The sequence below is a fragment of the Anoplophora glabripennis genome, unplaced genomic scaffold (genome assembly GCF_000390285.2).
Source record: "Anoplophora glabripennis isolate ALB-LARVAE unplaced genomic scaffold, Agla_2.0 scaffold147, whole genome shotgun sequence".
NCBI classification, from domain to species: Eukaryota; Metazoa; Arthropoda; class Insecta; order Coleoptera; family Cerambycidae; genus Anoplophora; species Anoplophora glabripennis.
The window spans coordinates 354339-379614 of record NW_019416251.1 but is presented as its reverse complement, the minus strand read 5'-3'; the positions used below and the strand labels follow the sequence as shown (position 1 = coordinate 379614).

Genomic DNA, 25276 nt, shown 5'->3' with positions numbered 1-25276 from the left:
TATTCAGTCGGACCCAACCTAAAAATTTGTTTTGATTTTGCTTATTTCCAACACCTTCTCCAATTTTTAGGTTAGGTTGACTACATACAAAATACAATGAATAATGTAACATTACTATTCACACATAAATTGTTTTTTGAACCTCTGAAATTTCACAGTTCCAAGAGGTTTTGTTAAAGTATCTGCAACTTGATTTTCAGTAGCACAGTATTTTAAGTTAACTAGACCTTCATGTACCTTTTCACTTATAAAATGGTATCTTACATCTATGTGTTTGCTGCGTCTATTAAACTGACCGTTTTTTATTATTGTTATGGCACTTTGATTGTCCACCATTAAGTCTATCTCGATATCGTCACCAGTAAGCTCATCAATCACTGACTTGATGTACAAAAGTTCTTTCACAGTGTCAGCTGCAGCTATATACTCCGATTCAGTACTTGAAAGCGAAACGATTGGTTGTCTTCTGGATCCCCAAGAAATTGGTCCATTACAGTAGAATATTATGTAACCAGTAGTACTTCTACGAGTCGCAGTGTCTCCCGCATAGTCCGAGTCACAGTATGCTGTCAATTTCTTTGAATTATTATTTTCATAACATATTCCATCACCTTTTGACCCAATTAAGTAACGAAAAATACGTTTAACACTTACAACGTCTTCGTCCATGGGATCTTCTATTTTTCTGCTACAAAAATTAACTGGGTAGGAAATGTCGGGTCTGGTTTTATTTGATAGGTACAAGAGACTACCGATTGCCTCTCTATAAGGATAATTTAATTTAGTTTTCATCTCGGTGTTCAATTTGTTGGATATTATAGGTGTAGGTACTGTTTTAGCTTTCTCCATATTAAATTTGCACAGAACTGATTCTACATAGTGTCTTTGGCTTAATTTTATTTTACCAGGTTGTTGTGAAATATCTATTCCTAAAAATCTATCAGGATTTTCACACATTGTCATTTCAAACTGTTGTTTTAAACTTTTCATTAGATTTAACAGTTCCTTTTCATCTCTGCTGAACACGATACCATCATCTACGTATATCGCTAGACATAAAGTTCGCTGTTTATTGGTAAACAGACACTGATCACTTTTCAGACAAATTAATCCATTTGATTTTAAGAAACCACTAAATTTCTCGTTCCACTTTAAAGGCGCTTGTTTTAGTCCATACAGAGCCTTTTTTAGTTGACAGACTTTATTTTCGTTGTCTTTGCATTCGAACCCTTCTGGTATTTCCATAAATATTTCTTCAACTAGGTCCCCATACAGAAACGCTGTTTTTATATCAAATTTTGTTATCTTCATGTCATTTTTAGCACTTAATGCAAATAAAATTCGAAGAGAAGTTGTATTTATGACAGGGCTAAACGTTTCATTGTAGTCAAAACCATTTCTTTGTTGACATCCTCTTATAACTAGTCTCGCTTTGTATTTGCCATCATCTTTTACTCGGAAAACCCATTTACTCGTCAGAATTTTCTTATTTTTCACTTCAGTTTTGTCTATGTACACCCAAGCACTGTTTTTTTTTAACGATGTCTTTTCTTCATTTATGGCACTTGTCCATTGTTCCTTTTCGGGTCCGTTTGTTGCTTCATGATATGTTAATAATGCTTCTTCTTCTGTTTCCAGTACATAATCTTTAAATCTTTCTGGCAGCTTTATTTTTCTTCCTCTACTTGTCTCTGGATAATTTTCTCCTTCTCCTAATCTTGCAACTTCTTGTTCATTTTCTTCGGAATCTATACTAATCATCTCTTCACTGGTACTGGACTCCGAGTTTCTCAAGTTTTCATTTTCAGGTTCTTCACTTGTTTCTTCAAGTTCTTTATCTTCTGGTATATGAACAATTACAGTTTCGCCTAAGGTTTCTTTTGTTTCTCCAAATATCACATCTCTGTATACCACTATTTTTCTTAATTTCTCATCCCAAAGTCGATAACCATTTAGTGAATAACCTACGAATATATACTTTTTGCTTCTCGAATCAAGTTTTTTAACATAACCCAATGCTTTCGCATACGCGATTGATCCAAATACTTGTAATCTTGATAGGTTTGGCTTTTCTCCAGTCCAGCATTCAGTGGGAGTTTTTATTACTGTATCCGTAGGGCTTCTATTCAGTAAGTAGGTAGCTACATAAACCGCTTCACCCCAAAATTCTTTGTTTAATTTAGAGTCGAATATTAAGGCTCTTGCCTTTTCTAAAAGTGACCTGTTAAGCCTCTCTGCTTTGCCGTTCAGTTGCGGACTATAAGGTATGGTGTAATCTAAAATAATTCCTTTGTTTCTGCACCACTGCTTGAAGTTGGCATTCGCATATTCACCACCATTGTCACACCGAATTTTGTGTGTTTTTACATTTTTATAAGCTTCAGCCTCCATTATAAACTCCTTTAAGTATTCAGATGCCTCATCTTTGGTTTTTAGCAAATAAACTTTACTGTAATGTGTATAGTCATCGAGAACTGTCAAGATATAACTTTTTCCATCCCATGTTATCGGTTCTATCGGTCCACAAATGTCTGTGTGTATAATTTCAAGCGGTCTTTTTGCCCTTTTTCTTACTGTATTAAATGCAAGCCTAGTTTGTTTAGCTTGTAAACAAACTTCACATATTTCTTCTAATTTATTCATTTCCTTTTTATTTAATGTCATTCCAATTGATTGTTCTGTTAGCTTCTTTAGATTTTCTAGTCCCATATGCCCAAGTTTTCTATGCCATAGTTTTAATTTAGTTTCTTCCGCTAAGTAACTCTCTTCTTCTTCGTCTATTTTCTTATTCAAATCTATAACATATATACCATTTTCTTGCTTATTTCCTTCCAGTACTTTTCTATCGTTTTTCTTTACTATTACCTTTTCTTTTGTAAATGTTACTTCCCCATTGTTTTCTGTAATTGCACTTACTGAGAGCAGGTTTCTTCGCAAATCTGGTATGTACAGAACGTCATTCAATATGCATGACTCCGTTTCGATTGTTCCTTTTTCTTTTGCTATCATTTTCTCATTCTTCTTTGCTACGTTTATGCTTGACTGTGTTTCTGTTAAGTTAATGAACATATCTCTTGAATTTGCCATATGCGACGAGCTTCCGGAATCCACAACAAAATATTGACTACTGGAGTTTCCGTTTTCAGTTAGGAAAGCTATCTTATTTCTGTCATGATTTGTTTTCCTTCTAAAAAAACAATTCTGCTCGAGATGGTTTGTCTTTTTACATATGCTGCATTCTTTATACTTTCTTCTTCCTGGGGTTGTTTCCCTACTTGTACCTTCACCTGAACAGTTTCTTGCAATATGTCCTACAGTTCCGCACTTAAAGCATTTTCTTTCTTCCTTCAATTTTTTTTCATCTTTTATGTTGGGTTTTCTAGTTCTTCTCTCAGTTGTTTGGAAAGCAACTTCACTTTCATCTTCTTTAACTTTGTTCCGCCCTTCTTCTACTAATAATCTTGCTGTTAATTTCTCAAGGGTTCTTTCGTTTGTATTCATCGACTCCCAAGCCGTTACAAAATATCTGTAGTTTTCAGGCAGGGTAGATATAATTTTCGAAATTATCATGTTTTCATCAACTGTTTGTTGTAGCGCTTTCAATTTATGAACAATGTTTTTTATTTTGCTTATATGTATACTCATATCGGAACCCTTTTCGTATCTACAACCATAAAATTCTTGCAGAAGGCTACAGATTTGATCTGTTGAACTTTTCTCATAGATGTTTTTAATTTTGTCAAACATTTCTTTCGAGTTTTTGCAATCCATAATATGAACTATATTCCGCTTATCGATTGATGTTACTATGATCTTCTGCGCTTTGGCATCTTTTTTGTTCCATTCTAGTATTGCATTTGCTTCAGTTAAATTTTCCACGTTACTGTCTCCATTTACAATTTCAAATAGACTGTGGGCCTTCAATGTTACAGTTATTTGAAACTTCCAAATTTGATAGGAACTTTCATCCACTAGTTTCTCTATTTGCACGTGATCTTCTAATTCCATCGCCATCTTCTTAGATTTTTACTATTTTATATTTTTATTTTATTAGCGGAGCAATCTGGGCCCATAACCTGTTGATTTTTCTGTTATATTGGCCTTTTTATTTTAGGTTTTCTTTTAATAATAATGCAAAGTACGACACACACTTTATTCCATTTATTCCCAACAACAAAACTTAACCTTATATTCTAACCTTATTCCCTCTCAACCACAGAACTTCGTTCTTCACTGAACATAGAACCAGGTAAGTATTCAGTCGGACCCAACCTAAAAATTTGTTTTGATTTTGCTTATTTCCAACATAGTGACCCGCATGAAAGCCTAAAAGATACAAGCTAAACATGAACCTCATTCATTGTTACTGTGTTGTCTTATTTACACAGACGTGATGAATTCTAATATGTATTAATTTGACTACAAATTTGATAACAATTTATTAAAATATTCAAATCCCATGCGATCTAGTGGAATTTTTGGCACATTTTAGTACTCTTCTGCCCATATTTTATCTTCCTAGTTGGAGCCAAAATTTTCTATGAAATTTTGATAATAAGACAAATTCTGGATAATTTAATATTCAATAATTATTTCTAAACAGAATAAAAAATAAAATAGAACTGATTAACACTTAAAATTGAACAAGCAATTTTTGTTTACTTCAAAAAATGGTACAAAGAATCGAATAGCGTTCCATGTTCCATGGCTACTACTATTTACCTCTTTTTATGCAGTGTGTAACTTGAGTACGATTCCAGAAGTTCTCAATAAGTATTAACAATTTTAATTATTAATATTTTAAGCCTTTATGAAAATATACTGTATATGACTATATTGTGTTCTGCATTTGTGTTATCTATACGATTTGTACTTATATAGTATTTTTAAAATTTTTTTTGTTACGGAAAGGATTTATTGAAAGAAAAATACATTGATCTACAGATCCATTTATTAAATGAGAAAATTATTTTAAAGCTTATAATTAAAATCCACCACATAACTAAAAAAATTTTATCAGTTTAAATTTAATCACTTTTCCGTCAAAATTCCCAACTCGATACATTTTGATTTCCTCTTTATACCGCCACTTCTTTTATGTTATGTTTCATTTCCATGTGATATTTGAGAACCTCTGCATTCAAGTAAGATTTTCTGCATATGCCGCACGGTTTTGTACCAGTATGTGACGAGGTATGTAGTTTAAGGTTGTATGGAGTTATAAATCTCTTCGGGCAGTATTTACACTTGTGAGGTTTCTGCCCCGTGTGTCGCCTTTCATGGGTTCTAACTTCGCTTATCGAGCAGAACGTTTTCGGGCAAAAAGTGCAGGTGTACGGTCTCTCTCCGGTATGAATCCGGGTGTGTCGCTTTAAACTCGCCATATTTAAGAATTTGCCATTGCAGAAACTGCAAACGTAATTGCGTTCGTTCCTGTGGATTTTCATGTGGTAGAAAAGTCCTCCTAAAAATACATTTGTGTTATTACTACCTCCCCAACAAGTGCTAGTGTCGAAGTAAATGAACAACATACCTCTATAATGGAAAGATTTCCCACAAATTGGACAAACGACTCTAGAAACATCTCTACTGTGGCACTCAAGATGCTGGCTTAAGCTATTTTTAAAGTAAAAAGCTTTTCCACAAACCTCGCATGAATATTTTTTTCCTTCTGTATTGTGCCTTGTGATTTTGTGATACGACCTTGCATTGTAATTTTTAAAAGTTTTGTTACAAATCTCGCACTTTATTTCAAGGGGTGGATTAGTGTGATGGTGCATCCTCAAATGACATCGAAGACTTCTTTCGGAATAAAATGTATTTTTGCAAAATTTGCAACTTATATTTTTTTTGCATGTCCTCGAATGACTCAAGTGTTGTTCTTCAGACGGAAATACTTTATTACAATGGGTGCACTTAAAAGATTTTTTAGTATTTTCTATTAGAAATTTATTCCCATTTAACCATTTTACTGTGACGATTTTTGGCTTTTTTGTAGCAACTTGAATCCTCACACTTTTTTTCTGACCATTATCTTGAGATAAGTCATTATCCTGTGATGAATCATTTTCTATTTCATTCATGCCTGCAGGACTCGCAGTACTGCTCATAGAGTCTTCATTTTTGTATGACGAAAGTGTCAAAATATTACTATTATTTAAAGGATCCATTACATCAAACTGCTGCAGGGAAGATATATATCTTCGTAAGATATTTTGGGATTTATTAAACATAATTTTCAAGTCATACAAAATTCTAAGATTTCCACGGCATAAATGACATACATCTATTGGATAATCAACATCACCGTCTACCTAAAAATAAAAGCCAATATTTACTTTCCTTGACTATAATAATGTCTTCTGTTAAGTTTGAAGCTACATATTCATACTCGTATTTTTCTTGACACATTCATTTTTCCAATTATTACTGGATAAATCTATTTAACTGTGAGAATTGAGAAAATTGCACAAAAAAATGGCCAAACAAAAATGAAATAGAATAAGAAATAATGCTACCTTAACCACAAGTAAATTTTCCAAAACATCTATAATGAGGGGACTGTTTGTAGTTTTGTCATCCAGGTTATCGTTTAATGAAATCATGTTTTCACTTGATGTTAAACATATCCTGCACAAACCTTTTATATCTTCCATATTCTTGATAAAAGTCATTTTGAAAAAAATCTGTTATTTTTAAAGAAAACGTCAAAAATTTGAAACTTTAAAAATAGGTTAGTGAAAAGAATAGAAATCGAAAGATAAGGAATACTTGAACTGACAACTCTGTGACAACTGACTTTAATTAATAATCTACTTGACTATGGATAGTGCCAACTGCCAATCCAAGAATCATAAAAGCCAAACATAACATAGCTCTGATTGGTAAATAATAAATAATGCAAACGCCCTAAAGTCACGTGACTTTTTATTTTCAGTTTACCAGGTGGCTTTCGTTTTTGCAAAAATAGTACCTATTAACAACTAATATCAGTTCAGAGTAACTCTAACATGCTATTAGCTACTAATAGCTACTATTTTTGCCAAATCGAAAGGCCCTCATGGTTTACCTCACATTTCGACCAAGGACTAAGAATATTGATTCGACCATCACTCCTAGTCTATGGCCTATAGAGATTAGATTAGAGATTCATAAATCATAAACATAACCAAGAAACCAAGTTATATTTGTTTATGATTTAAAAATTAATATGAGTTATATAAATGAACTAACAAATATTAAATCTCTTTGTAGAATATGTTTAACGCAAAGCAAAAATATTATTCCTTTAAACACAAATTTGGAAAATATTGAAAAAAGTCCTCTAATTAAGGAAGCTCTAGAAGAAGTTGTAGGCTATACGGTAATATTAATATTTTCCTGCTACTTACAGATTTATTTTGTGCTAATACATTTGCAGATAACTTGTAATAAAGGGTATCCTGAAGTAATTTGCGCAATGTGCCAAGGACTTCTTAAAATATCATACAATTTGAAAATTCAATTTAAAAAATCCGAAAAAATACTGTTACAACATTTCAAAAATATGTCGGACCCTTTTAAGTTAAATAATGAAAACTCTGAATCAAAAACTGAAGATCTTTCTGATGAAACTTCACATGTAGAAATAATAGTAGGATCCAGTAAATATGATTTAAAAGATATTCTTATTGTAGAAGAAGAAAAGTCGGACGAAGAAAATTTCAAGGGTTTCCTAAATAATCTTGGGAAAACTGTTACAGCTAAATTCGTTAATAAAGCTAAAAGCCTCCAAAAGAGTGTGCATGAAGAAAAAGCAATATTGCAGATTGAAAAATTAGAATCTCCGACTAAAAATGAAAATGTCACAAAAAAATTAAAACCCACTTTAGAATGTTTAGATCAATATATAATAACTCAAGATGATGAACAATTCATTCAAAATGCTAAAAACAACTTTTGTAAGGCAAATTTTAATTTGGAAAAATTTGGTTTAAAAAATTTTACCGATGCAGATCAAGATTTATTTCAGAGTGCCTTAAGTATGCAATTGAAATGCAATATTTGTGACAAAATGTTTTCATCTAAGGGGAGATTTAAAAGACATTTAGAATCTTGTAAAAAAGTACAGTATAATGTGATTAAAAATGAAAGTGGAGGAATTTTTGCGTTAAAATGTCATTTGTGCCCGAGAATCTTTAAACAGAAGAAATTCCTGAATTATCATGAAAAAACGGCACACAGTACGGAACCTATAAAATATAAATGTGACATTTGTGGCCAAACTTTACGAAACAGGAATGTTCTCATGTACCATAAGCTCACAAAACACGGCGAAAGAAAATTTGAGTGTGAATTATGTGAAAAAAAGTTTTTCACCTCAAATGGTCTAAAAACCCACGTCCAAAGTCACACACAAAGAAATGTTGCTCAGTGTGTTTGTCCCGTCTGCGGTAAAACTTTTCATTACAAAGGAGGACTTTTCTATCACATGAAATTGCACACCAACGAACGAAAATATTGCTGTGAATTTTGTGACAAAAAATTTTACACTCTGAATGCTAAGAAACGCCATACCCTTACTCATACAGGTATTCGTCCGTATGCTTGTAAGTACTGTGATAAACGATTTTTTTCCACGGGAGAAGGGCATAAACACGAATATTTGCATACCGGTGTACGGCCTTATTCTTGCCAGTACTGCAAGAAAGGGTTTTCGTCTTCGTACAATATGAAAGTCCACCTCGTCAGTCACCCCGGTCCTTACGCCTGTAAGTTCTGTGACAAAACTTTCGTTAACATGAACGTTCTCAAATTTCATCACAGAACGAAACATTCTATCACTGAGGAAGTGGAAGATAATCTAGAATTAAGCAATACTCAACCCAATCAGGTACCGGGAAGTCAAGTGGTTCTCGAATTGTGTTCAGTGTAAGAATTTGTATTATCTAGTTTTATAAACAAATAAATTTTACATGCTTACCTTACTGAACATATTTTTTATTATTGTAGTAAATGTAACATTACAGCAACTTTTTGTATAAACAGAATCCACAAGAAATGAAAAAAGTTATTAACAAAGATAAGTACAGGCTGGTTGATATTTCTCGGAATATACATTTTTTTTAAATGACAAGATAACTGAATTTTGAAAATCGTGTTATAATTTCAGTGGTTGTCAATCATTCTCAATGTGTTTGAATATTTATTAATTTTTTCAAATTTTGTTCAACAAAATTCAATGTAGATAGCAGGGAGATTAGTCTCCATGGTAGATAGTTATCAAATTTAATTTACCTAATATATTTCAGAGCATATACATACATACCACCGCATATTAAGTGTTAAAGTTAAGTACTAAAAAGTTTAGATCCCTTAGAGAGAAAGAGCGATAGGGTACTCTTAATTTTATTTTCATATATGAAATGTAAGTGGTTCAAGGTTACTCAAATTGAGCCCGCAAATAGAGAACATTCACAAATTTAAAAGGTTGGTAGTCTGTGATGTAGTCCACGCCCCACGGTCCGTCTTTTTTACGGATCGTGGGTTCTATTCACATACTTCTATAGTATGTGGTTCTATTATATGTTTTATGTCGGGGGTGTTGTTTGTCTGTATGTCTGCGCCCTCTATATAACAATTGATAATTGACATTGACATCCATAAGTTGATTTTTGGAATATTGTGTAGGGCTGTAGAATTTACTTTTTAAAATTAAGCACAAGAGAAATTGTTTATTTAATCTAAATAAAAATGACAAAATTACGAAAACAAAGAAGACGAAAAGTGTATAGGCATAATATTAACAGAAAAAGACTACGAAATAAAATATACAGCGTTGGAAATATAGGATGGTATTACAACAAATGATGTATAAAGATTGTTTATAATAAAATTTTGTTTTCAGTAAAGAGGTGAAAAATGCTTGGGAAAGTTCAAAATCCGTCGAAACAAACTTAACAGAGATGGGATTGTCATATAACCCTAATAAAACTATAAAAATTCCAAACTCAAAAAAGGAATTTAAAGCTTCGTTATTGTCCAATAAAAATGATTGGAATGAGACGGTAGTAGAAGAACAACCTAGTAAGGAAAAATTGCAAGTTGTAGAAGTTTTAGAAGCAGATGCTAAAGCACCTAGGGAACGAAGATTCCAGTTACCTAAAGGTCAGGTAGAATGGATAACTTATTTGATGAAAAAATATGGAAAGGATTACAAAGCAATGGCTCGAGATATTAAAAATTATAATCAAGAGACTTGGAAACAAATCCGGCAAAAGATAAAACGATTCAAGAGAATACCTCAACAATACAGTAAATACTTGGAAGAAAATAATTTAGAATTAAGTGATTCAGAAAGTCTTGTAATGTCTGATGAAGAATTCTAATATCTTTGTCTTTAGCTATTTGTAATAAATTTTTTAAAGAACTATTGTTATTTTTAACCTTTACAGTGGCAGCAGTGACACTTCTCTGAAGTGATAGAGGTTAGGTTTGTGTTGTTTTTTGATTACATTTGCCATGTTGTCGGCATTTCAAAGAAATGAATCCTAAAAATATCTACTCCACATTATTATTGGGAAACAATTTTGATTATGTACTATTCAAGGTATGTAAATATAAATATTTATTCAGCATAATCAAAATTCATTACCAAAACTTTTTAGGCTGCGATTTTATTCGCTGAATCTGGTTTAAAAGTGTGGTTTATATCTCCGGAGACGTTCGATAAAATACCAGAGAATATAGTTGCGCCCGAGAAAGAAATATTACAATTAATAACATTTCTGTAAGTCGAAACTTAAATAAAAGTAGGAATATTACCGATATATCAATTTTTAGTTATCTCAAAGATTATAAGGAACTGATTTCACACTTAAATGGCATTCACTTGTGGCATAAAGTACCCGATGTAGTAATATTGCCTAATTTAGAAATTTATTGCAATTTACATTCTGATAAATACGATCCTCTTCTAAGTGCCTTAATCGTGACAGCTTTAGTTGATAGTACGTCGGTTTGTGCAAAGAAGAACCAAAGGGCGTATTTAATAGCAACCTGCTCGATATCACCAGAGAACTGTGAAAATAGATTGCAAATACTGCACGATATGTATTTTCCTCACGTAGTACGTGAATCGGAAGAAAATGAAACACTTTTAAAGGACATTGTTGATTATTATTTAAATAACTAGCAGCGTTAGTTAATATTTTTTATTAAAACAGATTATGATGTATTTTATACATAATTCATTAAATACTTATAAAATAGTTTAGCGTTTTTTTTAATTAAAAGGGAATTATAAAATTGTCAGTAACGTTATACGAGATTAATATCCAAGGCAACATTAAAGGCAGTATAAGGCACCAATTTCGTTCATTTCTCATTCAAAGGATCGTCTTGTATTTCAAAAACAGATTATAAAGCACCCTAAGGGTAGATTTCAAATCCATATTCACCACATCTAAAACAAAATTTGTTTTATGATCTCGATATTTTAAAATGACTTCAAAGATTTACCTTCTGGCCTGGCCTTGGGCTTTTGCAAACCCACCTCCTCCATAAGTTCAAATGCAAACGTCACATTGTGAACTTTTTGGTCAAACTCGTGAGGGGTTAAGTGGAAGCTGTAATGTGGAACGAAGAATCCCTCCAATAAGCCCATCAACATAATCAGATATACTCCGTCGTGGAACTGGCTTTCTATTTCTGTGACCTCGAAATTCATCTTGTTTAAATGTTTGTTAACAAAAGTTACCAAAGACTGAAAGAAATAATTTTATTTGTTTTTTTTTTTTTCTTAAAAATATAATCATATAGTCAAAACATGACGAAGGACTACATGAGAAGTGATACCGATACTTTTAGCTCAAAGTACATACCTTCTTCACAACCTGCAGCTTGTCTGGAGCATGGTCAAAGAGGGTGTCAAACGCATCGCGTTCACACCTCATGCCTACGTCATCATATGCTTTAGTAAGGCTTTCCTTTATGATTTTGTGATTCAATACCCCTTTAACCTTCTGAACAACCACTACATCTACTGATACATGTTCGGGTAAACGTACGGGTGGTCGAAAATGCCTCGCTAACGCCACTAGCAGGTGTGTGATCGCGACAATATTTTTGGAATGAATAGCTTCAACGCTCCATTTGTTGTGCTTTATTCTCTGTATTCCCAAAACCTGTAAATGTATCATTGGATTTTAGTTTCAAAGAGAGCAAGTTTAGGAAAATAAAAGTATATTAATTAACCAATAACTTACTTGATTAAAGTGACTTAACACTACTGATAGTTTTTGTTTCTGGCCCTCCTCTGACTGAGTAACCTCTGGTACATCTAACTTGTCTCCCGTCAATTTTTCTAATAACTTCTGCAAAACTTGTCCGTCATACAAATCTTCCGACAAATCTTGAACAATTATCCTCTGTGAAGCTAATTCATCATTTACCCATTCCATCAAAACATTCAGTAACTCGTTAAACTTGGGATCATCATATGCTCTTTTATCAATCATGCACCTTTCTTCGTTATCATCTACAAAACAAGTTATTGTTCAGGTAATCGGTCACTTTACAAATGTGTACAGACCAAGATTATATTCTTCTGGTGGAATTATAGGAGCAGCAGGGCATCCTGGAGAGTCGATTGCATATTTGCCCTCAGCTTGTACCTCTTGAACTGGAAATTCAAAATATTAACTTACCACACCTACTTTTGACATTTCCTAATAATAGTAAACATAACCATATTTGGTAATGATGAGGATTACAATAAGTCTATTAAGGAAACATAAACATTCACCTTCCTTAATACGTTTTTTGCGACCTAAAGTTCCTAATTTGTCCCAAATTGATTCATCTTTTTCGCCCCTAATGGCAACAGGTTTAGGAGATTTGGGCCTTGCAGTCGCCATTTCTTCACTTTTACAACCGTCTCCCACGGTTTCTTCTTCTACTTCTTTTTTTGGTAAAGTCAATGCTGTAAATGAAGACTAAAAGTTATTTTTTTAATAGTATACCTCTTGTTAGAAAAAATCTTTTTATTTTTCAATAAAATGTTTTATATTTATTATATTGTAGGAATAACTCCAATTTAATTAAAAAAATAATTTTATACGTCAGTATCAAAATGAATAATTTAAATTTATTCTATTAAAAAATATTAAGAATATTATTATTGCATTTATCTAATAATTAATTTATTAATTTAGGTAATTTTTGTTTACCTTTCATAGAACCTACTAATGATATATCTTCCTTTGTAGTATTATCTGCTATCCTCATTAAATCCACTTGCTTAATTTTCTCTTCCATCGCGAGTTTATTTTGACCCATAACTGATACATTGTCCTTTTCATTATTAGCTGAAAATTTGTTAGAAAATGTGGATTTATTACCATTTTTATTTTTCTGCAAATTCTTTCCTAATTTTTGCTTTAATTCTTCCTTGAATTGGTTGTTGAATTTTGGTTTAGTTCCCTGGTTATTTTCACTAATACTGGATTCCGATTTTGGCTTGCATTCTATTATCTTCGGGGCATCCTTTTCTTCTTCATATTCAGAGTCAGAGCTAGAGTTGTCGGATAAGTGTATTGGAGACAGCCTAGTTTCTAAAGAGGACTGACGATACAAAATTTTACAAGACGGTTTTTCTATAATATCGTCATCCATTCTGTAATGTTCAGTCACCTAACAACAGTATACTTCGATTGAAGGTAATGTGATTATTATACTTAGCTCTTTTTCAGGAAATACACGTCCTGTAGATAAGAGAACTGATGTCATAATTTATACCGCAATCACTAATTCATACTGCGTATTTTAAATATATCTTTCCCTTAGAATTTATATTATTAATTTAGATTTTATGCATTTAATAAAAGATGATTTACTTGTTCTGCATTTATTATTATTACACAAGCGTTTTATTAATTGGGACAATAAAAATGCCTCCTGAAATTATTAATTTTATCACAGTTTATAAATGACATGAACACAAACGAGCAAATGGAATTTCTTTTTGTAAATCTATTGTCTCCGGATCATAAAGCGCCATTATTCTATGGCTAGAGATTGGCCTCAATGATTTGGGATCGAGGGGGATTATCCCTCTTTATCCTGCCTCATCTCGTGTAGGCCTGGACAGCCTTCGTAGGTGGGCCCCATCCGTCGTCTACCCCGACCGCAAATGCGGCCGGTGTAGGCGCTTTGTGGGACCTCCTTTTGTCCTGGCTGGGCCCCGCCGGCTAGGGCCCTTTCTTCTGCCGCTCTTCTTGCTTCGCCCTGTGTAAACCCCGGGGGTAGTGTCATGTTTATGTGTGGTATGGTTGGGTAGGGTAGTGCGGCTATGCAGCCTGGGATGCGCTTTGCTAAGGTGGATCATAAAGCATAAAATAGTTTATGCATTTTATTATTATATTATGTGTAGTAATATTTTTCACTATATATAGATTCTACCAAATGTAAATGTAAGTAAGTGTAGTAAAGCAACAGCAATATCGAAGCAGTAACGGAAGTATTTAAATTTAAATTTAGATGTTGGCATAAAACTATGAAAAATAAACATATTTTCAGTGGATGAAAAACATCTATTGCGTCCTTCCTGATGTAATATTTGGCCGTCTTATTATATTTTTTTGCTATGGCATGGCATGGATTTGAACACATGTATTTGTACCTACATTCATGTCAAACCATTACCATTTTAAAAAAGCTAACTTGAAATTAACCGGCCATTGTTAAGTTATTGTGGGTTTGAGTAATACCTGTTTATTATCTAGTTATGAAAAAGTTCCAGAAGAAAATTGAGGAATTGCAAAATTATTTCCAATATCATAATAAATCTAAAGAATATTTAGGACATTCCTCTAAAGTGCATTCTGTTGGTTGGAGTTGTGATGGCAAAAGACTTGCTTCTGGATCATTTGACAAATCTGTTTGTATATATACTTTAGACAGAGAGAGACTAGTAAGCTGATTATATTAATAAAATAAAGGAAATCTACTTCTTTTCTTTTTTGTAGAATAAAGAAATTACATTTAAAGGTCATGGTGGATCAGTCGATCAATTGTGTTGGCATCAGACCCATCCAGATCTACTTAGCACTGCTAGTGGAGACAAATCTGTGAGAATATGGGATACCAGAGTTCAGAAATGTGTGGCAACTATAAATACTAAAGGGGAAAATATCAATATAACGTGGTCACCAAACGGAAATGCAATAGCAGTGGGTAATAAGGAAGACCTGGTCACATTCATTGATGCTAGAACACACAAAATTGAAGCAGAAGAGCAATTCCACTTTGAAGTAAATGAAATATCTTGGAATAACACCAGCGATTTGTTCTTTTTAACAAACGGTCAAGGATGTGTTCATATCTTAAGGTAAGTATTGTAATATTTCTTGGTAAAGGTGTACAGTGATGTTTTTTTTAGTTATCCTGAATTGAAAAGACAGCATATCTTAAAAGCTCATCCAGGTACTTGTATTTGTATTGAATTTGATCCTACTGGGAAGTATTTTGCAACGGGTAGTGCAGACGCTTTGGTATCATTGTGGGATATAAACGAATTAGCATGCACGAGAGTGTTTACAAGGTAAATTTAGAACAAATTCGTTTATAGAAATATGGATATTTGTATTTTTTTAGAATGGACTGGCCAGTACGAACGATATCCTTTAGTCATGACGGTCAACTTCTGGCTTCAGCCTCTGAGGATTTAATAATAGATATAAGTTTCGTAGAGACTGGAGATAAAATTGCAGACATTTCCGTCGAAGCGGCAACTTTTACGGTAGCTTGGCATCCGTCAACGTACCTCTTGGCGTACGCATGCGACGACAAAGACACTTATGATAGAAAAAGAGATGCAGGGAGCTTGAAAGTTTGGGGATTTCCTCCGGATTAATAATATACGTGTACCTATCTTCGTATCTCAATAAATTTTTTAGTTCAAACTACTTGTTATTTCTTAGTCTGTAAGAAGTAATTCCTATGAAAAAATATTTATATTTTATCAATAAACTTAAAAATAAAACACAATTTAACGATGCAAAAAAATATATTTATTATTAAAAAAATATGTATCTAGAAAAGTATCTATATATTTTAAATGAATTTTCCAAAATTTAATACTAATGCTTAATGAAGTGTATAAATGGGGAGCAATAAAAGTCTAATAAACTCAATAAAACGATGTATACGTGAATAATGAATTAAAATTCTACAGAAAAAATCTCGGCGAAAACTACGAGTCTACCTCCATTCCCTCTGGTGTATAAGACGGCTGTATTTCTGTATCACTTTGGTCCTCACTGTCTTCAGAACACATTTCTATGTCTTCACAGTCGTTAACATTGTTTGAATTCCCTGTTAAATTGCAAGAACTCTCAGGTATATCATCCACTTCTGGAGATGTCGTGGACTTGGACGATTCAATATTATCGGCATTATTTATTTCATTAATTTCTTTCTCTGTTTCCTTGTTAACGTTCTCATTAACATCGTTTCTCTTTTCGGTTTCAATGTTATCTGCGTTGACGGCATTATTTATTCCATTAATTTCTCTCCCTGTTTCCTTGTTAACGTTCTCATTAACGTCGGCATTATCATCGTTTCTCTTTCCGGTTTCGATGTTATCCGCATTGACGACATTATTATTTGTTGAGGGAGATGGTTTGTCATAGACCTTGGGGTTGATCGTAATAGTTTTCGTGGTATTGTCGGTTTTGTAGATGCCTACCAAGTTGTCGCTGAATTCGACCATGTTCGATCTTAGAGAGATGATGACAAACTGGGCGTTCTTAGTGCGTTCCTAAAAGTAATCGCATTGTCATCAACGTATGTCATTTCGCGGAAGTGTAAACTTTTTTTTTTTCATAGTGCTAAAATTGACGAATTTCGTGACAAAAAAAGAGCATTTGTGGGGAATTCTACTGACGTCTGTAGTTATAGTCGAGGAAATAAAGCACAAAAAGAGCCGAAGTCGTATCAAGATGGGATTTTTTTAGAAGCAGCATTAATCGCGAAAAAACAGCGAAAACTTATTGAACATCCCAATACTTTTACTTTTACGCCGCGCTGACTATAATCAAAAAGATTTTCTTTTGTTTTTTTTAGAACGTTTTCCAACATTTTTGCAAACGATACAATCGAAATGGGTCTACGTCTTTGTTAATTAGCCCTAAAATCTATAACGGCCGGTCATACGCCACTCACCTTAATGTAATGTCCGATGATGGACACGTTCTTAAAATCCAAAGCGGCATCGATTTCGTCCATGACGTACAAAGGGGAGGGCTTGTAATAATGAAGGGCGAACACTAAAGCCAACGAAGACAGAGTTTTCTCGCCTCCGGACAGATTGGAAATCTTCTTCCAGGACTTCTTGGGTGGCCTCACGCTAAAATTCAACATAATTATTTACGTTCCGTTACGTTTCCCCGTCGCACGTACTTCAACTGAACCCCCTCAGCGAACGGATCGTAGGAGTCGACCAATTCGAAGTCGGCATCGCCCCCCAAAGTTATCATCTGGTACACTTCCTTCAGTTTCAATCTGATGATGTTGTAACCCCTCAGGAATTCTTCTTTACGTTGCGTTCTCAGGTCGTCGTACCACTTCCTCATTTCCGTTCTCTTATTCGTGATCTCCTCCAACTCCTTGGATCGTTCCGTGTACGTGTCTTGTTTTGTTCGATATTCCTACGGATCGGAGAGAAATATATCACGAAAAGTTTCGGGTTTCTTGGGTCTTACCTGAATAATGCCGAGGTTGGGTTTGGCGGCCTTTAGGTGGCGTTGGGCCTTTTGTAATTTTTTTTCAACGGATTCTTTGTTCGTGCTCTCCAACTCCTCCGGCGTGAATTTCTGAAGTTCATCCACAGTCTCGTTTGGAATGTCTTGTAGTTTCAAGTGCGATAACTGTCGGAAAACAAAAATACATTATTTACAGAAAAACATCCTGAAAAATTAGGTAATGAATAACGACCAACAAATTTTTAGGCCGTTGCTTAACGTAATATAACCATTTTCAAGAAACCATGTACTGTAAACTTAATATTGGGAGAATATTGGAATTACGGTACCCTAAATTCTTTTAATTACCTTCACTTCCAGCTGATGTATGGCATCTTTCAATTCCTTTACTTTATGTCGATAAGTTTTAACCTTTTCGTCGATATCTACCTTGTCCAACTTTAATTTATTCTCTTGTTCCCTTAATTCCGCCACTTCCTTCTTGATATCTAAAATGCGCAACTTATATTTCAGATACGTTTGCACAGATAATTTTTTGGTATTAGACCAGGCGGGATCTGTTTTGGTGTAGACATTTTATATAATATCGCCAATTTTTGCTTTAATGACTCCAAAATGATACAACAAAACATAATTTCACTATGCGCGCGCTTCAAAACGTGTGCTAAACATATTATTTAACAAATAGTGAAAAAATTGGAGAAAATTACATTTTTTTCCCTCTTTTTTTCAACGCAGTTCAAAAACTATTCATTTTAGAGAAAAATTGAAGAGAAAAAAAGATTCGTAATTAAATTTTACACTAATACAACATTATTGCAAATATGGCAAAGACAACAAAAACAAAAATGAAAAAAATTACAATATTTTTGCGATTTTTTTAAAAATACTTATATTATAGGTAGGATCTTCATACTTGGCCAAAAATATAATTTTGATATAGTAAAACATCACCAATTTTCTTTAAAATCGGTGCGATAGTTTTCGAGTAATAGTTTTGCAATCCAGATTTTTGAAAAAAAATTGAAATTTTTGTAAATTCAACTGGGCCTAAATTAAGACTTCTAGATACTTGAAAATTTTATCAACATAAAAAAGGCCACTCAAACTTTAAAATGCGTCTAGAAAAATTGAAATCCGTTAATTAGAAGAGCCGTGGTTAGTTTAAAGATATGCGTAATTTTTGCGCTTATAAACAAATAGAATAACTTTGCAAATTCAATATAATTATTTTTTTTAAATTATGATTTTAAAGTACTCGGAAAGACGCTTCTTTAAAAAAAAAAACGTGGTGATACGTTAATTGGTTCCAGAGTTATTGTCGATCAAAGTTGGCCGGCATTTGTGGCGTAACTAAGAGGTCTGGGAGCCTGTTTTTTAAACAAATACCTTTGTCATTCCGAATACTTTCCAGGGGTGAATTTGCAAAACTTGTGCTCTTGTGCAACCCATATAAAATGTCGATTAAAACCATTGGACCGAGCATGAAATTCATAAAAAATGTATGGAAGGCTACTTCGGGCGACTCGAAATTGAAATCACACGCTTACAAATTTTGATTATCTCGGCTTCTAGTGGTCTGATTTTGATGTTTTTTTTTAAATCGATATCACAAGAGCTGAAAAGTGCAAATATCGCATTTTCGAATACGAATTATTGTTAATTATCGACCTATTAACGTATTGATAATTATTACTTTTTAATTTACTTTACTTTTCTCATATTTTTCTTTATTCTATTCATGAATATTACTCAAATTCGATTTCATAATAATTTGGACTTTTCAGCTTGCCAGACATCGATTTAAAAAAAAAAACATCAAAATCGCACCACTAGAAGCCGAGATAATCAAAAGTTTTAAGCGCACCGCTATTTGGAAACTTGCGCTTTCAATTTCGAGTCGGCCAAAGTAGCCGAGCTCTCGACCCCCCACCACTACCTCTCATACATTTTTCGTGAATTTCAGACCTCGTAGTTACACCACAGATGACGGTCAATTTTGTTCAATCGACCAATTAACGAATCACGTTTTTTTTTTTAAAGAAGCGTCATTCCAAATACTTTAAAAGCACAATTTAAAAAAAATAATTATAATTAATTTATAAAGTTATTCTATTTGTTTATAAGCGTAAAAATTACACATATCTTTAAATGATTACCACGGCTCTCCTAATTAACGTATTTCAATTTTTTTGGACGCATTTTAAAGTTTGAGTGGCCTTTTTTGTGATAAAATTTTCAAGTATCTGGAAGTCTTAGTTTAGTCTCAATTAAATTTGCAAAAATTTCAATTTTTTTTCAAAAATCTGGATTGCAAAATTATTGCTCGAAAACTATCGCACTGATTTTAACGAAAATTGGTGTCATAGGTGAGACAACCGACAAATGCACTAAAAAAAAAAATATATTTGCAATAATTGTCGTATTTTTTTATTTGAAAGTAGGTATATCTTGTGTAAAATTTAATTACGAATCTTTTTTTTCTGTTCAATTTTTCTCTGAAATGAATAGTTTTTGAACTGTGTTGAAAAAAAGAGAAAAAAAATGGAATTTTGTCCAATTTTTTCACTATTTGTATAATAATAAGTTTTGCACACGTTTTGAAGCGCGTGAAATTATGTTTTGTAAAACATCCATCCATACATGGGTGTTTTGAAACAGATCCCGCCTAAATTAATTTCCTCAATACAAATCTAACAAAGCATCGAAGGACCAATTTCAAGGTCACAAAGTTGCTCGTGATCCACTACGTTTGCCTCACTTGGTTTATAGACACATCCACATTAAAATAACTACCTGTATAACCTCGTTCCGCTTCGGCAATTTTCTCAGTGATCTCTTCGACGCAAGTCAACAGTTTCGCAGCGTCTTTTTCGATCTCCGACCTTTCCTCTACCATCCGACGCAGTTTATTTTCCATATCTGCGACGTCCTGCTCCATCATGGCGATTTTTTCAGTTGATTTTTTTGTATTCCTGAAATTGAGAATTAGAACAAAACATATTTCAATTAACGTAAATTATATGAACCTTTTTGCTGTCGACACGGCCACTCTTAACCTTACGATCTCCGTCTTGCACTTGTCTATGGTCTTGTTGACTTCATTGAGATTTTTGTCCACCGCCCTCATCTTTCCCGTGGTCTTCTCTTTGATTTCATCCGTGATCTTATCCACCTCCGCCTGGAGTGCCCCTGCGGTTTCCGATGCTTTCTCGTACGCCGCTCTCTTCTCGTCGACTACGGCCGTTAATTTTTTCACCTGGACCGGATCCGCTCGTGTGGCTTCGCTTTTCGCTTTTTGCTGTTTTACTTGCTTGGAGAGCTCAGGCTGTTGTTGTCGCAGGACCTGAAATTCGTTGCGTTCGAAAATATCCGGTCTTTGATAACTGGAGGTTCCAAATTGTCGTCATATTGGCTCACATGTTCAAAAAAACTTACCTTCAACTCCATGGTAAATTTCTCATAATCAAATTTCATTTGCCGCAACTCGGGCTGCAAAGTATTAATTTGTCCTTCTACTGCGGCCTGTCTCTGTCTTAAATCGCGTACTTCTTGTTCCATCTCTCGGATGGTCTCTTCCAAGTTTTCCAACTCCCGAGGATCGACGTTCGACACTCTCACCGACTGTCCCATTCTGCCCTTCGATACAGTCCTACCGCCTCCGCTCATGGTACCTAAAATAAAATTATATAAACGAAAAGCCAAACGCTTTAGAACCCTACAAATAAAAAATTTAAAAAAAAAACCTTACCTGTAGTTTCTATCAGATCTCCTTTGAGAGTGACTACCCTGAACCGTTGGGCGCCGTAAGCGATCCTAGAAGCCTGCTCCAGGTCATTGGCCACCAGAGTGTCGCGTAAGGCATAATAGAAGGCCGTACGGACATCCTCGTCTTGTATTTGAATCAAGTCGTACAGGCGATGTACATTTTCTGGCCTAAAATTAAAAACGGATTTATTTTCCTGTACCTCCGAATACCGCGATTTTATTACGTTCTTATTTTGGAATTTGCTAAATTCCTGAGATGCTCCTGTTTATCCAACGCGATGAACGTAGCTCTTCCGATATTATGTTTCTTTAAGAACTCGATACACCACTGCGCAGTGTTTACCGAATCGACGACAATGTTGTCTAAAGGACCACATGCCGTGGAGATGGCAACGTCGTATTTTTGATCAATCGCACCTAAATCACCCTAGGAAAAGGTTAAGCTAGAGTATCATAAATATAGAAATAACACAGTTCTAGTCACGTGGCTTGTAATCATTTTTGATGTCATTTTATTTGCAATGTAACCTGGCAACTATCAGAACAAAAACATTGGAATACCTTCAGAAAGTATTCAAAAAAAGCGAGAACTTTAAAAATCGGGGATTGCTCTTTTAATAGAAAAAAAATAGTGGAACATACCAAACGTCCGTATAGACCAGGACAATTCCCTTCGCGTTTTTGCTGTACAAGAGAATCCAAGACTCTTCCCTTGGATCTAGACTCCTGCATTGAACTCCGACGTTCTTCCAGATACGTCTTTTTCTTCCTGACATCATTTATGATCTGGTCCTCCCTGCGTGTTACCGTATTCAGCTCCTCAGTTGCCTCCCTCAGCGATTTCTCCGTGGCTGGTATCTTTTTCTTTAATAGTGCAGTTTGTTGCGTCCTTTCTTCAATCGTGGACTGGGCGTTCTCGTAAAGGTTTTTTAAATTTTCAAACTTCTTTTTCTCGTCCTCTTCGTTACTTACGTAGATTTTCAACCTCGATTCGGCTAGTACGAACTAGAATGTTAAGGATTAGGCAAATATTTCTTTAGATATTTCTACGTGTACCTCCGATTCGGTTTCATTTACGGATGTTTTTAGTACGATGAGATCGGTTAGCATCTCCTCTTTCTTTTCCTGTAATCCTTTCGTCTCAGTTCGAAGGTTTTTCAAAAGCTTTGTTTTCTCCGCTTCAAGCTTCTCCTTCTTTTCCAACAGTTCAGCTTCCTTCGCTTCGCATTCTTCGATGCCCTATTGTAATGTTTTTTTAAACAAAGGAACGTATATTTTTACGTATTACTACCTGTTTGCTTTCCTCGGGAACTCTCTGCAATTTCTCCAATTTTTTTTTCTCCTCGATAACCATTTCCTTCGTCTGTTTACGTGTTTTGTTCATTTGAGACATACTTTCTTGTAACTGGATGTCTTTATTATTCGCTCTGTTAAATGCTTCGCTTATACTGTCTTTCTTCTTTTGCAAATTGTTGTAACGCCTGCAAAATTTTATACTCGTACAACTATATAAGTACAAAATTGATACTTACTCGGTGTGCTGTTTAAGAATCTTGTCTTTCTCAGTTTTCTCTTCCCGCAGTTTGGTTAAATTTTCAATAAATCCCCTTTGGACTTCTGCTACTTCATTTCGATTTTCTTCAGCTTTTGTCAATTTCTGTTGCAAATCATGTCTGCAAATACAAAATTTTACTTAATAAAAACGTTATATATTCCAAATGTTAACTAACATATTTTTCTGATACAGAAAATTCTTGCTGGAAACGACAGTATTCTCCGTTTTCAAAAAAAACACAGCTTCTTCCATGGGACCTTTAAGTTCCTTTAACTCCGTTTCCATTAAACTCAGTCTGTTCAGCTTCTCAGTTCTTTGTTGAGATAAAACTTCCACCCTCTCCAGTAGTTGAAACAAGGGTTTCTAAAAAGGAAAGGGCAAAATTTAGCGTGCTTTATAATTGTTGCGTATTTAAACTTACCTTATAACGTGATGTTCCAATAATATCTTCTAAATATTCAAGCATACCCGTTTCATTCTCATTTTCTGATTTGCATTTCATCATTGCAATCTGTTCTACCTCTCCCTATTATTTAATAATCATTAATTATGTAATACGCATGAACTTCTTCATTCTGACTAACCTGAAGGATTAAGAACCTGTTATGATCCAAATCTATCCCGTGTTTCTTCAAAAGTACACCGATTTCTTTAAATTGAACTCTTCTTCCATTTAATTGATAATAAGAGGAGTTGTCTTTATTTGCTGTTCGAGATATTACAAACTCACTACCAGGAACTACATCATACTCATCGCCAGCCTATATAATACATAATAATACAAAATACAGAATTTTGACGCCGTTCGACAAAATGTCGCTCTTTCCTGTAACCCATCTCTACCAGTTTACAAGCAGGTAGGCAAAATGACAAGACAGAAGCATAAAGTAATATAGGTAATAACACTAAGGTGAACATTTCGAAAATATCCAAGTTTTGACCTGTTTTCGGAATTCTGCAAGATCGAGATCGACTTAATACAGTTAGGAATATCATTGAAATTCTTACACACATTGTATGAAAAACTTCTTTCAAATTGTGCAGTTGTATGCTGAGGCACAGTATACATTTGCTTATAACGAGTAGATAAATTGTGAGTATCACACCATGTAATAAGTTTGTTATGTAAATAAGAAGGTAACATATTATTTTTTATTATGAAAACCAAACATGACATTATGATACCTAAAATTTCCTCAAAGTTAAGCCAATTAGTACGTGAAAAAGTTTCAGACAAATGGTCATATTTACGAAAGTTAAAGGAAAATTAATACAACTATTTTGTATTTTTTGGAGGGTGCTCTTATCTTTCGCGGTAAAAATAGGCCAGATACACCATCACAGTAAGCCCGAAATGACAATCAACGAGTCACACAATAATAATTTTATGTCATTACTCAAAAACTTCTGCATATACAATAATTTCATTCAAAACTAGCTTGCGAGAATTAGAGACACGAACAATAGGATTTACATGTCTGTAACAAATTTATAACATACCTTGTCAATTATTAAGGCGAAATAAACTGCTACTGTACAAGACTGGACATTTCTATAGTTTTCAGAATTATGTAACAGCACTGACACTTTCTTTGATCTTATTTTTGTAGCTCGATATCCAAAAACAAATAACATGGAATCTATGACGTTACTTTTTCCACTACCATTTGGACCCACAATTGCATTGAAGCACTAAAAATTAATAAATTTTAAAACGTTGAAATTATCTTACATATCAATTTACCTTATGAAATGGGCCTAACGTTTCTTCATCGGCATAGCTTTTGAAGAAACTGTTTGATATTTTGGTTATGATTAATCGAGGGCCAGTGGGATCAAACGAACACGTTGGCTTTGTCGCAGGGGGTATTCTTATGCCATCTACAACTGTGCCTTCGTCGTCGGAAAAATCGATATCCTCTGGGTCTTCATTTTCATTATTCACCAATGCTTCCACAGACTGTCTTTCGGACATTTTTAAAACATGTGTAAACGGTCACCAACAAATCTACAAAATCACTTTAAAAAGATGTATAGAACAATGCTTAAAATATACGCAAAAGTTTTTTAATTTCTTTTTTAAATTTCATAAAAAATCTATGCTGGGCGGTTAATACAATACTCTAAAAAATAACAAAACATTTCTTGTCTCGTCATTGGCTGAATTTTAAAATTGTTGCTCCAGGTTCACCAACTTATTTACAAAACAAAC

General features: G+C 33.9%; 7 protein-coding genes across 7 annotated transcripts; 4 read left to right on the top strand and 3 right to left on the bottom strand.

The window, feature by feature from the left end:
• Nucleotides 1-5077: 5077 nt before the first annotated feature.
• Nucleotides 5078-6732, bottom strand: LOC108909598 (zinc finger protein 625-like). The gene is made up of 3 exons (XM_018713980.1): nt 6519-6732; nt 5534-6314; nt 5078-5464 (listed from the first exon to the last, which is right to left on the bottom strand). The coding sequence occupies exons 1-3, from the start codon at nt 6672-6674 to the stop codon at nt 5079-5081; spliced, it is 1323 nt and encodes a 440-aa protein (XP_018569496.1). The 5' UTR covers nt 6675-6732; the 3' UTR covers nt 5078.
• A 444-nt stretch (nt 6733-7176) lies between these two features.
• On the top strand, nt 7177-8914 carry LOC108909580 (zinc finger protein 669-like). Its single transcript, XM_018713962.1, has 2 exons — nt 7177-7363; nt 7421-8914. The coding sequence occupies exons 1-2, from the start codon at nt 7211-7213 to the stop codon at nt 8912-8914; spliced, it is 1647 nt and encodes a 548-aa protein (XP_018569478.1). The 5' UTR covers nt 7177-7210.
• Nucleotides 8915-9602: 688 nt separating this feature from the next.
• On the top strand, nt 9603-10408 carry LOC108909604 (nucleolar protein 16). Its single transcript, XM_018713987.1, has 2 exons — nt 9603-9833; nt 9887-10408. The coding sequence occupies exons 1-2, from the start codon at nt 9733-9735 to the stop codon at nt 10365-10367; spliced, it is 582 nt and encodes a 193-aa protein (XP_018569503.1). The 5' UTR covers nt 9603-9732; the 3' UTR covers nt 10368-10408.
• A 93-nt stretch (nt 10409-10501) lies between these two features.
• Nucleotides 10502-11217, top strand: LOC108909590. The gene is made up of 3 exons (XM_018713972.1): nt 10502-10588; nt 10647-10768; nt 10822-11217. The coding sequence occupies exons 1-3, from the start codon at nt 10523-10525 to the stop codon at nt 11171-11173; spliced, it is 540 nt and encodes a 179-aa protein (XP_018569488.1). The 5' UTR covers nt 10502-10522; the 3' UTR covers nt 11174-11217.
• An 18-nt stretch (nt 11218-11235) lies between these two features.
• LOC108909589 (beta-parvin) lies at nt 11236-13700 on the bottom strand. Its single transcript, XM_018713971.1, has 7 exons — nt 13209-13700; nt 12785-12961; nt 12572-12661; nt 12246-12517; nt 11862-12164; nt 11500-11743; nt 11236-11443 (listed from the first exon to the last, which is right to left on the bottom strand). Exons 1-7 carry the CDS (start codon nt 13651-13653, stop codon nt 11367-11369), a joined length of 1608 nt encoding a protein of 535 aa, XP_018569487.1. The 5' UTR covers nt 13654-13700; the 3' UTR covers nt 11236-11366.
• Nucleotides 13701-14677: 977 nt separating this feature from the next.
• Nucleotides 14678-15941, top strand: LOC108909600 (THO complex subunit 3). Its single transcript, XM_018713981.1, has 4 exons — nt 14678-14950; nt 15006-15367; nt 15419-15580; nt 15634-15941. Exons 1-4 carry the CDS (start codon nt 14765-14767, stop codon nt 15890-15892), a joined length of 969 nt encoding a protein of 322 aa, XP_018569497.1. The 5' UTR covers nt 14678-14764; the 3' UTR covers nt 15893-15941.
• Nucleotides 15942-16092: 151 nt separating this feature from the next.
• Nucleotides 16093-25204, bottom strand: LOC108909626 (structural maintenance of chromosomes protein 4). The gene is made up of 20 exons (XM_018714015.1): nt 25121-25204; nt 24809-25072; nt 24565-24756; nt 23649-23825; nt 23486-23590; nt 23240-23427; nt 23042-23182; nt 22801-22990; nt 22566-22748; nt 22152-22514; nt 21734-21936; nt 21493-21677; nt 21180-21415; nt 20771-21087; nt 20538-20716; nt 18090-18229; nt 17742-17906; nt 17440-17687; nt 17203-17386; nt 16093-16798 (listed from the first exon to the last, which is right to left on the bottom strand). Exons 2-20 carry the CDS (start codon nt 25037-25039, stop codon nt 16232-16234), a joined length of 4194 nt encoding a protein of 1397 aa, XP_018569531.1. The 5' UTR covers nt 25040-25072; nt 25121-25204; the 3' UTR covers nt 16093-16231.
• Between the last annotated feature and the right edge of the window lie 72 nt (nt 25205-25276).

Coding starts and splice junctions, on each gene's coding strand:
- LOC108909598 (XM_018713980.1), bottom strand. CDS start 6,674: ATGACTTTTATCAAGAATATGGAAGATATAAAAGGTTTGTGCAGGATA. Junction 6,315..6,518: donor AAAATTTACTTGTGGTTAAG/GTAGCATTATTT, acceptor TTTTATTTTTAG/GTAGACGGTGATGTTGATTA. Junction 5,465..5,533: donor GAAATCTTTCCATTATAGAG/GTATGTTGTTCA, acceptor ATGTATTTTTAG/GAGGACTTTTCTACCACATG.
- LOC108909580 (XM_018713962.1), top strand. CDS start 7,211: ATGAGTTATATAAATGAACTAACAAATATTAAATCTCTTTGTAGAATA. Junction 7,364..7,420: donor AAGAAGTTGTAGGCTATACG/GTAATATTAATA, acceptor ATACATTTGCAG/ATAACTTGTAATAAAGGGTA.
- LOC108909604 (XM_018713987.1), top strand. CDS start 9,733: ATGACAAAATTACGAAAACAAAGAAGACGAAAAGTGTATAGGCATAAT. Junction 9,834..9,886: donor AGCGTTGGAAATATAGGATG/GTATTACAACAA, acceptor TTTTGTTTTCAG/TAAAGAGGTGAAAAATGCTT.
- LOC108909590 (XM_018713972.1), top strand. CDS start 10,523: ATGAATCCTAAAAATATCTACTCCACATTATTATTGGGAAACAATTTT. Junction 10,589..10,646: donor TTGATTATGTACTATTCAAG/GTATGTAAATAT, acceptor AAAACTTTTTAG/GCTGCGATTTTATTCGCTGA. Junction 10,769..10,821: donor TTACAATTAATAACATTTCT/GTAAGTCGAAAC, acceptor ATCAATTTTTAG/TTATCTCAAAGATTATAAGG.
- LOC108909589 (XM_018713971.1), bottom strand. CDS start 13,653: ATGGATGACGATATTATAGAAAAACCGTCTTGTAAAATTTTGTATCGT. Junction 12,518..12,571: donor ACCAGAAGAATATAATCTTG/GTCTGTACACAT, acceptor CTTGTTTTGTAG/ATGATAACGAAGAAAGGTGC. Junction 11,744..11,861: donor AGCTGCAGGTTGTGAAGAAG/GTATGTACTTTG, acceptor TATTTCTTTCAG/TCTTTGGTAACTTTTGTTAA.
- LOC108909600 (XM_018713981.1), top strand. CDS start 14,765: ATGAAAAAGTTCCAGAAGAAAATTGAGGAATTGCAAAATTATTTCCAA. Junction 15,368..15,418: donor GGATGTGTTCATATCTTAAG/GTAAGTATTGTA, acceptor TGTTTTTTTTAG/TTATCCTGAATTGAAAAGAC. Junction 15,581..15,633: donor TGCACGAGAGTGTTTACAAG/GTAAATTTAGAA, acceptor GTATTTTTTTAG/AATGGACTGGCCAGTACGAA.
- LOC108909626 (XM_018714015.1), bottom strand. CDS start 25,039: ATGTCCGAAAGACAGTCTGTGGAAGCATTGGTGAATAATGAAAATGAA. Junction 23,591..23,648: donor ACAGGTTCTTAATCCTTCAG/GTTAGTCAGAAT, acceptor ATTAAATAATAG/GGAGAGGTAGAACAGATTGC. Junction 18,230..20,537: donor AGCGGAACGAGGTTATACAG/GTAGTTATTTTA, acceptor TGCGCATTTTAG/ATATCAAGAAGGAAGTGGCG.